We start from the raw sequence: 14,625 nt of genomic DNA on the forward strand, positions 1-14,625 counted from the left end.
GAATCAACTTCCGCATAGTCCCCCTCTTTCTCATCGTGATTTTCATAAGTGTTCCTGACGCTCACTGAAACACAAGCATCAGAACAAATTTGTCGTAAGAACTCAAATCTCTAAAAATCTGCAAAGTTAGTCTAATAATGGTATGCACTGTGTCCTGATGAGCACACACATTTAGTTTGGACCAGGGTTCCAGGCTGCCTTGTTTGTCGTCTTCTCCTGAGGACCAGACAGACCACCACCAAGACCAGCAGGAGCAGCAGCAGACCCCCACCTGCTACTGAGGAGACCAGCAGCAACAAAGGGACTAGAGAAAAACATTGAAATGTTTATCCTTAAAAATATGCATAATTTCATAATGCTTTGGCCGGTGTAAACAGGAAGTGCGATATAGAAGATGAATAACAACTGAACCTTGTGTTTCACATCTTTCTATTTTTGGTAAATCTGCACAATGGAAAGTCGTGCTGCATGACCTATTAGAACTTCCTGTTTACACTTCTTACTACTCTTTACTACTATTATCAGATCACTAAATATGATGAAGATGCTAAGTTTTAAAAACTGTAATGAATTATTTACAGACTGGATACTTGATTGGTGTTGCTATCATTGAAAAGAGCAAGTTGCGCTGATTCCAACAGAGTGTGTATGGTAGCTGTGCATTACAATTTAATCAGCCCAGTATCTATTATGTCCATATTGGATGATTCAACATCCCATAATTTAGGTATAATGCTCAGTGTGTCAATCAGGTGCTAAGGACTAAGTTCAGGACAGACTGGTCCAAGACACTTAACAAGACTTGGGCTTAAATGTGATCTTGGGGACTCTCTCAATGTTGTACAGCAGGGATTAAGTGAGCCAGTTCTCAAGGCAGACCTTTGGTTGTTGATCACAAGTTCATCATCAGATTTCATCATCATTTTAACAACATTTATAGTTGGACACGTGTGGACAGTACAACACCATAGGTAGCAGAAACCAATGCCTTCTTTAGATCTAACATACTGGCTCAGCTACACTGCGCACGTCTAACACTGATTTAAGACAATGAATGAAGATGATGAATGATGAATGAAATAGAAAGTTCCAAATCTTTACTGTCCATTTTCACAATTTACTGAGAACAAACTGAAATAGCAACGATCAAAGGAAATCAAAATCAACAACCGATTGAGGGGTGGATTCAAAATCACAACTTAAGGGAAAAAAATGTATTCACAGGCTGATCCAACTTGTATAACTTTCATGAAGGCAACTCATGATGTGACTCAGCAGTGTGTTTGGCCCCCACATGCCAGTATTCACACCTGGATATGCTCCTGATGAGACAGCAGATGGTGTCCTGGAGGATCTCCTCCCAGATCTGGATCAGGACATCAGTAAACTCCAGGACAGTCTGTCGTATCACTTGGTGTTGGATGCACAATACGTCCAATTGGTTCTCAATTTGATTCACGTCTGGGGAACACGAGGGCCAGTCAGTGGCATCAATGCCTTCATCATCCAAGAACTGCCTACACACTGAGGCCAGGCATTGTTCTGTACCAGGAAGAACCCAGACCCCACTGCACTACTGTAAGGTCTATCAATGGTGAGGATTTTATCCTGGTACCTAACAGCGGTCAGGTTACCGTTGGCTAGCACGTGGAGGTCTGTGCAGCCCTCCAAGATATGCCTCTCCAGAAGAACACTGACCCACCTCCAAACCGGTCATGCTGGATGGTGTTGCAAGGCAGCATTATGTCCACCACGACGTGCACCTACTCTCATCTGTGAAAAGAATGGAGCACCAATGGCGGACCTGCCAATACTGGTGTTCTCTGGAAAATGCCAATGAGTTGCATGATGCTGGGCTGTGAGCACAGATCCCACTAGAGGACTTTCGGTACTCATGCCACCCTGAGCAGCGTACAGTATCTAAAGACAAAGTAGTATTGCAGTTGCCTCACCTGGCAGAGCCTTGTGGTTCCGACCTTTGCGACTTCATAAGGATTTCAAGTGGGCATCCTTCCACAGACCTACCTCACAACACTGTCCAGCAGCCATGCTGTCTCATCTCGCGGGCTTGTGTCCTGTTCCTCTTCCGCCCGGATCTCATACAGCAAAATTAATACTCCTCAATTGTACGGAATAGAAGACCTGAATCTAGTTCTGATTCAACTACACATCTGCCAGCAAATCACCTGCACTAGACCGAGCCCAGATCTACGGTCTTCATCAACAGTCACTTGGGAGGATGTTGATGACAAGGCACATGAGCAGAAGATGCTGCGATATGCCAAACTCGCAGCAGAAGCAGACATAGGCGGGAACATCAAAGTGTGCCCAGTTGGGATGAATATCTCCTATACATCTATTAAATTAGGAACCCTTTGGCTCTCCATCGTATAAAAAGTAGATTCTAAGTAGAACTACATTTTGATTCGGGTTTAGATTCTGGCCACTAGTTGATCCTGCACAGACCGCAGGTAATAAGTGTCAGGCAGTCATAATATTCCCCTCTTATTTTGTCTGGAAAACAAATATGCACCAACATTGTGTGTAGTGTGAAAGTTCACTGTGCCAGTAGCTTATATGACATTAACCATGTTGATATAGTGGCCTAAATGTCCATAAATTAGAACAATGCTTTTAAATGTTCAGTTTACTTACATTTAATGATAATACTAATTGGTGTTGCTTCGGTAGAGGTGAATTTCCTTGAGGAGAGTGTGAGTTCATACAGACAGCTGTAGTTTCCCTGGTGTTCATACTGAGCTACAGGGAAGTTAAAGGATGCTGATCCCTTGACTGCTGGCTTGGTGTTGGTGATATTGGAGCCAGAGAAGATGAGAGAGAAAACACCTCCAGGACTGGTGGAGTTAATGGAGCAGGTGAAAGCAAAGCTGTAACCCCTGGTCACCTCTGCAACTTCAGGACTCCAGACCAGCTCTCTGTTAGAAAATGTCAGGTAGATGCTGGGCTGCTGCAGAGGCACTGTGATAAAAAAGGGTAAAGAAGATAAAGAAGCTATACTGTTCTGAAAAACTGTGCCTAACAAGTTAGATTAACTGTGGACTTTTTCAATGGGTAATTATCATTAAACAATGAAAACATTGTTTACCTTATTCAGTGGTTATTAAAAGTATCTATGAATTCTTCTTTATTATGGTTTACTAGTATAATATTTAATTTTATATTTTATAAATAATAATTATATAAAAAACATTTAAACAAATTCAAACTGCCTCAGATGTTCCCCTTACTTTCCAAATGTTTATTTTGTTACCCTAAATGTTTTTGTTTAAGGTGGATTTTTCTAAGTCACCTTGAGCTATTACCGTGAACTCACAGCAATCTTATTGAGCGAGTGGTCTGTTGATCAATTCCAGCCACTCTGTCAATATGTTTTCTGATGTCTCCCTCATGTAAATGCCTATTCAATTTGCCTTACATGAATAATTATGCACTGGAGTCGGCACAAACATTTGAGTTTAGTCATAAAGTTACCAGTAGTGCAGATGAGGGGAAAAAACATTCACAATTGGTCAGTTTCCAATATGAAAGTATTTACTTATACTGCGCCCCCCACCTTCCTGTTATTTTCTCACCTTGCAATAAAAATGTTACACTTCCTGCTTTGACACTGAAACGTTGTTTGGAGCATCTTTGGACATGCTTTAATATTGTAATAATTCAAAGGACACCTGCTATACTAAAGCTACCTTTAAGCTTGCTTAAATTCAACACATGGCCACAGATGTAAAACCTTTCAAGCATGCAAGTGATATTACTTTACTGTTGCGTTCTGTCTTTTTATTCATTTACGTTTCTTACCAGTAACAGAGAGATTGACAGAATCACTTAGGGGGGAGCTGGAGTGTTGATAATACTGACACTGATATGATCCCTCTTTATCAAAGTCCACTTTAAGGATGAAGGTGGCAGAGTTGGTTTTTAATGTTTGGTTCTGACTGTATGAGCCTGAGGTCTGCTTCAGAGTGAACGTTCCAAGTAAAAGCTGTTGAGTTTGAGTTGATATTGAACAAGTGATGCCGGCGTTCTGACCCCAGGCAACCTCACCACCAGGATTTATGTAGATGCTGGGCTTTGGGAGGATTGCTGGAAAAAATAAAAAAATATTCAGTGAAACAGGTTGTGATTTTATTTAACTTGTACAACCACAATAATACCAGCACCCCCTCCCTTTTTTTTTTGAGTGAATCATGACAATAAATCCATATACAAGTGACATTCTTATGCATTCTTATCAGGAAATATACCTTAATATGTGTGATAAACCATATCACAGGAAAGATTTAATATTCTTCCATTACCTTGGGTGGTAGTGAGTGTGTGTGTGTGTGTGTGTGTGTGTGTGTGTGTGTGTGTGTGTATTATTGTTGTTCTCTGGCAGTTTGAATGGTGAGACAAGCCTTATATGGCGCACAGCTAAAAACTTCTTTAGGATTCATATCACATTTCTCTATACTGAGTTCTTTAAAAACTGTCTCTCTACCTACATGCAGTTCAATACAACGGAAGCACTTCATTCATTATATAATTACCATGAAAATCAAAAGCTAACATTACAATATGAATTTATTTTTTTATGAATTAATTTGAAAACGCAGTAGTGTGGATGGGGCCTCATTTAGGGGAATCCAATCTCCCATTTCCTGACGGCTACTTAAGGGGTGTGTTACACAAGCCACAGACTCTTCTGAATGTCTTTCAGAACCTTTCAAAGTAAAAGCTCTCAATTCAACTCGAAATAAAGAATTGCTGCAAAAAACTTTCTTGTGTGTTATTTTGTTGGCACAATCACTTAAGAGGTAGTGATTATGTGAGTAACTGTTGCTGACATGACTGAGATCTATTTCAGCGCCAGTCGCTATCAAAGTATTCATTTATGTATTTATTAATTTGACCCGTGGGCTGCCAATTGCTGCCCACTGCTGTAGGTGAAACCAATGTGAGCCGCACATTTTGAACAAAAATAAGTTAAGTTAGAGAGGAAGTGTGTGAACTTTCCGAAGTACACCACTCACACCCATGCTGAATTAGACAGGCCCAAACAAGGGCAGCCTAAAGCCATGTAGACCTTTAGAATGACTTGTTGGTGATACTATTCCAGATTTTAAACTTTGTAGGCTGTGGAGCTTTGTGTCTCTATACAGATTCATTCCAGTTCCTTTTCCATTCAGAATTGTGTCATTTGCCTGTAATTATTATTATTATCCTTATATATTATAAAAAACATTAAAATACAAAAGTGATCAAAATGTCTTCTCACCTTTACAGACCACACCAGCGTGCTTTCTGTTTGAACAGCTGCTACTCCCAAATCCTCTGTGCTGACACTCCGTTAGAGACCTTTCACTTCCTGAACAGTTTACCTCATTAAGCCAGACTCGGTTGGAGTAGGCTGACTGAGTGGCACTCTGTGCCCTCCCACAGTCCAACTCTCTGCAAACCACCTTAGCATCATTTATGTCCCAGCTGTCACCACAGACTGCTCCCCAGCTGTTGTTGTAGTAGATTTCAACTCTTCCAGAGCACAAAGTAGGCCCAACTAATCTGATCGGCACACCTGGGCACAGTATAAAAAGAACGTATGCCATTAAAACAAAGATATTCAATCAAGCACTGTAGCAAACTATGGTTTGCCTAATTAGTGAGTGGTTACTGATAAATTGTTTCGCCATATGGGCATACAAGCCCTGATGCACTCACTGCTGAGATTATTCAGAACAACAATCCAAAATACTCGACTCAACTCAACCTGATTTGACTCGGCTGCTGCTAATACCAGACAGAGGCTGAAATGAGGGCCTGCATGAATTGCCAGTATTTGATAGAAAATTATTTTTTTCTTCAAAAAAATATTTTTTTCAATCAGCTGAATTTCCGAGGCCGCCATAGAGGAGTCACAGACTTACAATATAGGGCTGGAAATGCAGTTTAATAAATCCCCTTTAATATCTGCAGATCTTGTGGTAACGTTCTCATCAGTCTCTACTGTACTTTGTTTTTATTCTTTATTTGCATGCAAAATTTAAAAACGATCAAATAAAAACATTATTCCTGCTTGTTAGCATGCAGATATTAGAATTTACCTTGAAGCGTGGCTTTGTTTAAGTACAGTCTCACAGAGCTGCTAGCGAGGCTATAGATTCTTAGGACCCTATCTTCCACCATGTGCCATTTCAACTTTCCAACTGACGCAGTTGTTATTTTCACCCCTGTTGCCTACACTGTGTGAGTAGCAAATATACTTGCGCACATCTGTGCGCCCATAGGTGGGTTGATCTTGAGGTGTGGAAACTTGCATTGTTGGACCATTGCTATATTGAGGCAGCAGAATGCGTCAAACAACAAAAACCTGGATTAAGTCACTGTCGCAGTATTTTCCTGCTATTTAAAAGGCACATTATTTAAATAGTAAGATTCTCCCCATTAAGACTGACACGTGCGTTCATTGATTATTTAACACTCCCGGATCAGTCAGGATGCACTGACTATTTAATCGATAATATATACAGATGCTTCATAGAGGAGACAAGGTATTTAACGGGTCACAGCTCTGCCTGTCTGTCACTGTTACACTGAAAAGAATCATAGACCCATTTAGTCATGTCAACTTACTTCTTCTTTTTAACTCAAATAGCTCTGACAAGTTTTGGATTTCGAACTCAACTGTATGAATTTTAGAAAGTTAAACTTGCATTAATTCATTCGTTGACTATTTGACACTTTTGTCGTGTTGATTGAACTTCCGTATGTAAGTTATCAGTTGAAAAAAAAGGAGAGAGCATGAGGATTGCCTAGGTGCTGCATCTTTTGAGTTTGACAAAAACACATACATAATTAACTAATTATTAGGGTTTAGCAAGTACTCGGTTAAAACGAGTATCCGGTACAGATACTTTCTATGAGTATCAGAGTAAAATGTGTCAATATCTGTTTTGTTATAAACTATAAATATATGAATATAAAAAAATCAGAAAAGAAAGATCTCTGAAGATCAATTCTGAGGCTGTTCTGTAAATGGTTTTCTAATAAATATAGCAAGTTCTGATAGAAATTTCAGGCTTAAATAACTTCCAGTTAATACCACCCACTTATAGATTAAGCCCCGCAAAATCTGAGTACAGATACAGAAAATTTGGTGCTCTTGCTCACCCCTGCTAATTATACACTGCAGATAAGTCATATATTCAAATTCCAACCGAAATATAGACTATATAGAATATCAATAGAATATCTGTGGTAAACAAGACTAGTGCCGCCGGTGGAAAGGGTTCCAGACAACGGCCTTAAGGCCCTTTCAGAAAGGAAGTGACATCTGCTGCTATTTTGAACTTTGACTGCGGCGAGCACAGGCGCACCAGCAAACTTCCCTGCCCCGTCACAAGTCATTGAAGATAATAGCACAGTGGTGCTGTTGTTGTGGTCTGTCTTCAAGGCCCTTTATAGATGTAAACTAAAACAAAACAAAATTTAAATCCCTTAACTTGAAATGGAAAGTAGTATTAATTTGGTTAAGTTGCTTTAACTTGAAACTATGAGTTAGAGTAACTAACTCAAACTTGTTCATTTAACTAACATTGGGACAACTAGAACACTGTAGTTATATCCACTTTATGAACTTAAATTTATGAGTTGAAACAAAGGCAATCTTCAAGTTGAGTTAACTGAACTTAAAAATGTGAGTTGAAGGGGTGTAGAATTGTTTGTTAGACAAGTGAAAGCAAGTTTCCTTGAATGGACAAAGTTGATTTAACTCACAGTATTAAGTTCAAACAACATATTATCATTAATTAAACAAATTATATAACGGAACATCATGAGTTGAAACAAAGCTTTTCTTAAAGTTGAGTTACTCACATCTTTAAGGCAGCAATTAACTTAAGTTTTTAAGTTGAACCACCTACTGTAGATAATTTTTACAGTGTAACAGACACTCCAGGTTGCAGTGTAATTCATACAATTTACTGGTAAACCAACGAATTTTAGAGTAACATAGGCTCAATGAAAGTTTTTACATCAAGTCAGCACTACCTGTCCTGTTCACACTCTCTCTTGTTTACATGAGCTCTCTCTCTGCTGCGAGTCTGCATCACACTTGCATGTACACTAAGTACAACCCTGTGGTGCCTACTTTGTGCCCGGATTATGTGCTGTTCAACTGGCACTTGTGCAATAATTGTTTAAAATAGGGTCCTTAGTGTTTTACTAAATTAATAGAAGTAAAATCAACAGTCACAAGAGCTTAAATAAAACACATGATTTTAAAGATATTTCATCAGTTAAATGTGGCTTCCAACTTAAACGTTTCAAAGTCAACTATTCCAAGGGAAATTTGCTTTTCATTCATTAAACACAAAAGCCACAGGAATACACTGAACCATTTTAATACACATTTATAAAAAATTTACAATTATAATTTGCTTTACTTCAACCTGAGATCAACCTGTTAGAGTGCCTTACACTCTTGTGGCCTAAAAGCGCACAGTGACTGTGTCTCAAAAACCTGAACATTAATACCTCCACAGCACATGCAGATGCAACACCCATCACAAGTTAGAAATGTAGTAAAAAAGTTCAAATATTTGGAGAAACTGTAAGTGATCAAGCATTTTTCTCACCTGAACAGACCACACCAGCATCCTTACTGTGTGAACAGCTGTGAGTGCCAAATCCCCTGTGCTGACACTCAGTTAGAGATGTTTCCTTTCCTGAACAGGCCACATCACCAAGCCAGATTTGTCCCACTCCTTCACCAAACGGCGCCGATTTAGAAGCACTCCCACAGCCAAGCTCCCTGCACACCACCTTCATATCATTTAAGTCCCAGCTGTCATCACAGACTGTTCCCCAGGTGTTGTTGTGATAGATTTCAACTCTTCCAGAGCACCGAGTAGAGCCAGATAATCTGATCGGCAAACCTAGGCACAGAACAACATGCGTGTTTTCTGTTTGCATGTGTTCATGGCAGCAACTATTTCTACACATTAGGTACATGTTTCATGACTTTATATAATTAACTTCATGTAAACAGACAATATATGATATTGCTGTAAAACCAAATGGGAGAAAAGATTCCATTCATAGCAATTCACGTTCTGTTGTGATCCAAAATGTATCTCACCTGAACAAATGACACCAGCATCTTCATCATGGTCACAGTTGTGTTGGCCAAATCCTTTGTGCTGACACTCAGTTAGAGACCTTTCACTTCCTGAACAGGCCACCTTATTAAGCCAGATTCGTCCAGTTCCTTTTCCAAAGTGGGCCGACTGGGGGGCTCCCAGTGGCGTTCCACAGCCCACCTCCCTGCACACCACCTCAGCATCATATAAGTCCCAGTCATCATCACAGACTGTTCCCCAGGTGTTGTTGTGATAGAATTCAACTGTTCCAGAGCACTGAGTAGACCCGGACCCAGCTAGTCTGATCTGACCGCCTAAAGAAAGAAAAAACTGTTACAATATTTTCATAATATAACTTACACTACGGCTTCTATAGCTTATTTCAACGATTCATCGATGCGTCGTTTAAGAAGTACTTTTGCTTGGCGCCCCCCGTAGCAAGATCAGCTGTGCACGTTTCTAGGTGATAGATATTTAATGGTCCTTTCGGAAATTCATATTGTGTCATACAGCAAACATCAGACCAACAACCAGACAGCTGCTTTACAAACATAAACAAACATCACCCGAGTGCTATACAAGTTATACTAAAGGCTCGTGCAGACTACACGACTTTCAGCGTCGGCTGATGGCCGTTCAGTTCACACAACTTGCCGTCTTGTAACGGACGGGAGTCTTGAAGTCGTTCTGGCGTTCACACTACGTGACTGATCGGTGACAGGGGGTCACACTCTACACGAGCTAACAGCGGCTGTGTCACCCGACGCTGGTCTCCAAACCACGTTTTGTCTAGAAAATGAACGGGAAATGTGAAATTGGAAATGAGCGATCCTGCACACGAAACAGCTGTTTATTATTGTAAAGATAGCGATTATAAAGACAAAGAACCTGGGTGAAAGGATGGATTAGCACACGCAGGTAGCAGAGATTGTCTGAGCTACAGAGAGCTGCAGGTGAGTTAAAAGGTGCAGCTCCCCGACACCCAGTTAACTCTTGACTGCGAGGTTACAGCTCACGGCCCAAAAAGGAGAACAACAAACGCACATGTGCGCATTTTCAGCTGAGGTCTGCGGCTTATTTTGGCTTCAACTCAACAATCAATCATGATTTCAGTTAAATGCTAAAGTTGCTGTTACTGTTACCTTGTCTGTGGTCCGCTGGCCGAACACAGGCTGCTTTCTAGGTGCCGTCGTGCTGTTGCCGAGGCGACAAAAGTTTCGTTTTATGGTGGACGGACGGTAACATTACAGAGTTGTTTTCTTTAGCTTGAAATAATACCATACTAGACACTTTCTTCTTTGTCCCTCACTATTTTCTATCTCTTCCTTCACTTTGCAAACGGCTCCATTATAATCACGCATTCACAGCGTAAGCGCAGTAATAAGTAGTAAGACAGTAATAAATGTGTTCTGTATAGTATAAAACAGTGTTCTGTATAGTTATATGGATTAAACGAAGCATGCATTTTATATATTTTATTAATCGATTTAATTTACACATATCATTAAAATGTAAAGCTATAAATATTTTGTAGCAAACAGAACATATGACTTACCTGAAGCAGATGCATATAAAGTAAAAAGAAGGGAGACTGTAGGAGAAAAAAAAATAGTATTGCTCATTAAATACAATAACATAGAACATGGTAAAAGATGTAAATGAAAGAAAGAATAGCTGAATTTCAGAAACTGCTTCTCACCTATGATCAAATGAAACAGTTGGCTCTGTTGTGTGCTCTCCATGGCTTAGATAGACAGGAAGCTCTGCATGAGTCGGCAGAGGCAGAGCAGAGGCAAATGGCAAATGGTTTCGTATATATTTACACTTCATACTGCTGGGGGGGGGGGGTTTTCCATGAAACACTTCCTCCTTTTTAGTATTTATTCAAATTATACTCAGTACGTTAAAACTATAGAGGGAAATGAGCTGCAGCAGCTAAATAACACTTGCATCACATTCAGGGTACAGGGTATAAGTGTTTTAGATCAACAGAGACTTCTGTCAACTCTCATCTCCATGCAGATACAGCATTTTAGTAATGAGCAGTGCTGATCGAGAAGTTGTAGCGACGTAGAGGCAAGATGCCAACTGCTCATTAGATAGAGATAGATAGGGATGTATGGGAAACTCTGTGAAGTGGCTGACAAACATTCCTGAGGAGCCACCTGGAGTCAGGTTTATTTAAATTAAAGAACTCAGTATGGCTCCGACACACTGCCATGTGTAACACCATTTTTAAATGCCTGCTATTTACACACAGCGCTTCTCATAAAAGAGCAGGTCTTGACCGTACTCTGTGATGTTATTTACAGAAGCCCAACAATTCCCACCAAGAGCAGCACTAGGAGACAGAGGCAAGGAAAAACTTTCTTTTAACATAATAACACATCAGACAGCCATGTCTAAACTGCTGGCAACAAAAGTGAGTACACCCCTATGTGAAAATGGCCAAATTGGGCCCAATTAGCCCTTTTCCCTCCCCAGTGTCATGTGACTCGTTAGTGTTACAAAGTCTCAGGTGTGGATGGGGAGCAGGTGTGTTAAATTTGGTGTTATCGCTCTCACACTCCCTCATTCTGGTCACTGGAAGTTCAACATGGCACCTCATGGCAAAGAACTCTCTGAGGATCTGAAAAAAAGAATGGTTGCTCTACATGAAGATGGCCTAGGCTATAAGAAGATTGCCAAGACCCTGAAACTGAGTTGCAGCACGGTGGCCAAGACCATACAGCGGTTCAACAGGACAGGTTCCACTCAGAACAGGCCTCGCTATGGTCAACCAAAGAAGTTGAGGGGACGTGCTCAGCGTCATATCCAGAGGTTCCCTTTGGGAAATACGCGTATGAGTGCTGCCAGCATTGCTGCGGAGGTTGAAGGGGTGGGGGGGGGTCAGCCTGTCAGTGCTCAGACTATACGCTGCACACTGCATCAAATTGGTCTGCATGGCCGCCGTCCCAGAAGGAAGCCTCTTCTAAAGATGATGCACAAGGAAGCCCGCAAACAGTTTGCTGAAGACAGGCAGACTAAGGACATGGATGACTGGAACCACGTCCTGTGGTCTGATGAGACCAAGATAAACGTATTTGGTTCAGATGGTGTCAAGCGTGCGTGGCGGCAACCAGGTGAGGAGTTCAAAGACAAGTGTGTCTTTCCTACAGTCAAGCATGGTGGTGGGAGTGTCCTGGTCTGGGGCTGCATGAGTGCTGCTGCCACTGGGGAGCTCCAGTTCTTTGAGGGAACCATGAATGCCAACATGTCCTGTGACCATACTGAAGCAGAGCAGGATCCCCTCCCTTCAGAGACTGGGCCGCAGGGCAGTATTCCAGCATGATAACGACCCCGAACACACCTCCAAGACGACCGCTGCCTCGCTAAAGAAGCTGAAGGTAAAGGTGATGGACTGGCCGAGCATGTCTCCAGACCTGAACCCTGTTGAGCATCTGTGGGGCTCCTCGAACTGAAGGTGGAGGAGCGCAAGGTCTCCAACATCCACCAGCTCCGTGATGTCGTCATGGAGGACTGGAAGAGGACTCCAGTGGCAACCTGTGAAGCTCTGCTGATCTCCATGAACAAGAGGGTTAAGGCAGTGCTGGAAAATAATGGGGGCCACACATAGAGGAGCACTTTTATTCTTTAGTGATTATTTTGCTTTATGTCAAAGACTTCACCAGCGGAAACACTCTGCATCTCGTGTCATACACATCTGTGGTGCAGCAACAGGTGGAAGGAGGTGGCTGTCCATGTGAGGAGCAGCTGTGTAACATGGAATAGAGTAGGCAGGAGGAGAGTGTAGTTAAGGCATACCTGTCAACCCTACCGTTTTTTCCCTGGATACTCCTGTATTTTACAGTAAAAAAAAAACCCAACCCACTGGCCGTATTTCAAATTTTGCTATATTCCCCCGGTGGCAGTGTGTAGAACATCAGCTGTCCACAGTCCTCCAGGAGGACACTGAGGTGTGAGCTCAGCCCAGAGACCCAGCTTGTAGCTATGAATGATCAATGACTTGTGACCTGAGACGCCATCTTGTAGATAAAAAACGCAGCACAATGCAACATCGCTGTTTTCACTGGCTCTTCTTTGAAGAGTGGAAGGTTGGTGGTTCAATCCTCGGCTCCCCTAGTTTGCATGTCAAAGTATCCTGGGCGAGATACTGAACCCAAAAATTTACACATACCTTCTTTGTTTGACCACATGCATCATGCTCGTGCATGCAAGACACACAGATGGCAGAACCAAAGCACATGCACGCACACACACTCACTGTCGCTCTTACACTCCTTTTCTCCCTGCCCCTAACAGCTGTCTATGGGCTTTCTCACCTAGTTTCACCACAATCAGCTCAGTCTCTATCACACTCTCTCTTCTGCTGACAGCTGTCATTCAGTACGAATCACTGCAGCCCTCCTCTGCCCCATTCACCTCCTGCTCTCCAGATCCATGCCAGTTCAGCTCAGCAGAAGATTCCCCTCTTCTCATCCACATCTCCAGCATTTTCTTCACCCTTTCATCCTACCACCACCAGTCTCTGGACTCCATGGAGGGTTGTTCTATGCTCTGCAGCTCCACCCCCTTCTTAAGATACCCTACCAAATGACTTTTCACATTCTCTCTCAATGTATCACATATTTAATTTATAGTCAATAAATTATTGTTGTTAACAGCATCAAGTCTGTATCAAGATTTTAGGCCTACGCTGTGCGAGCACCAAAAGTGAAAGCAGTTGGTGCCTCTCTGAGTTGGAGGTGTGCAGCTTGTTGCCTGCAGATCTTCATGCAACAGCTCACTGTGGCTGCTCCTGACTTCCATTAGGCTACTTCCTGCAACATTGCAAAATGATCTGCTGTCAAAAATGAAAATGAACCCCGTCTTGTTTTTAAGACGCATTTTTGATTAATGATAAGCTCACAAAAACATTGCACTTCTGTGACAACATCATTATAAATGTCAACTCGTGTTTCGCCAGTTGAATGCTTTTAGTGTGAAGCTACAAGCAGAAATGTTCAGTTTGCATTAGCAGCAGTGTTGGGCAAGTTACTTGCAAAATGTAACACGATGACTAGTCATTTGAGAGTAATAAGTTATATTACAATATTGCTGTCTCTGAATTTAAATGCTTTACACTACTTTTGCATTACTTTTGGGTTACTGTCATGCTGTTTAATGGGCCATGCAGAGACCTTTGGAAGGGCAGGTGCTCAAAGTATAAAAGGGGCACATGGAACAAGGATTTAAATCGGCCTGTTCTCAAAATATCAGAACAGTTGCTGTTTAGGGGTTGCTGGGGATGTTGCTGCTGACACTACTAGTTGTGATCTGTGACTAGAGATATTATAACAAACATTGGAGCTATATTAGCTGATTACAAGATGTAAACATTGCCGACAGTGTTTGGGACTGGCTCACTATGACTGACCTGCTGTAGTGCTGCAGCCGCTGCCAAGGCTGACTGCTATGAGAAAACAAGAGGGAGATGCTCACAGAGACT

At 41.6% G+C, this 14,625-nt stretch overlaps 1 protein-coding gene across 1 annotated transcript; it reads right to left on the bottom strand.

Moving 5' to 3' along the window:
• Nucleotides 1-1,246: 1,246 nt before the first annotated feature.
• On the bottom strand, nt 1,247-10,879 carry LOC123957805 (deleted in malignant brain tumors 1 protein-like). Its single transcript, XM_046030877.1, has 7 exons — nt 10,837-10,879; nt 9,137-9,451; nt 8,634-8,933; nt 5,279-5,575; nt 3,820-4,104; nt 2,731-2,979; nt 1,247-1,461 (listed from the first exon to the last, which is right to left on the bottom strand). The coding sequence occupies exons 1-7, from the start codon at nt 10,877-10,879 to the stop codon at nt 1,247-1,249; spliced, it is 1,704 nt and encodes a 567-aa protein (XP_045886833.1).
• Between the last annotated feature and the right edge of the window lie 3,746 nt (nt 10,880-14,625).

The sequence above is a fragment of the Micropterus dolomieu genome, linkage group LG02 (genome assembly GCF_021292245.1).
Source record: "Micropterus dolomieu isolate WLL.071019.BEF.003 ecotype Adirondacks linkage group LG02, ASM2129224v1, whole genome shotgun sequence".
Lineage (NCBI taxonomy): Eukaryota > Metazoa > Chordata > Actinopteri > Centrarchiformes > Centrarchidae > Micropterus > Micropterus dolomieu.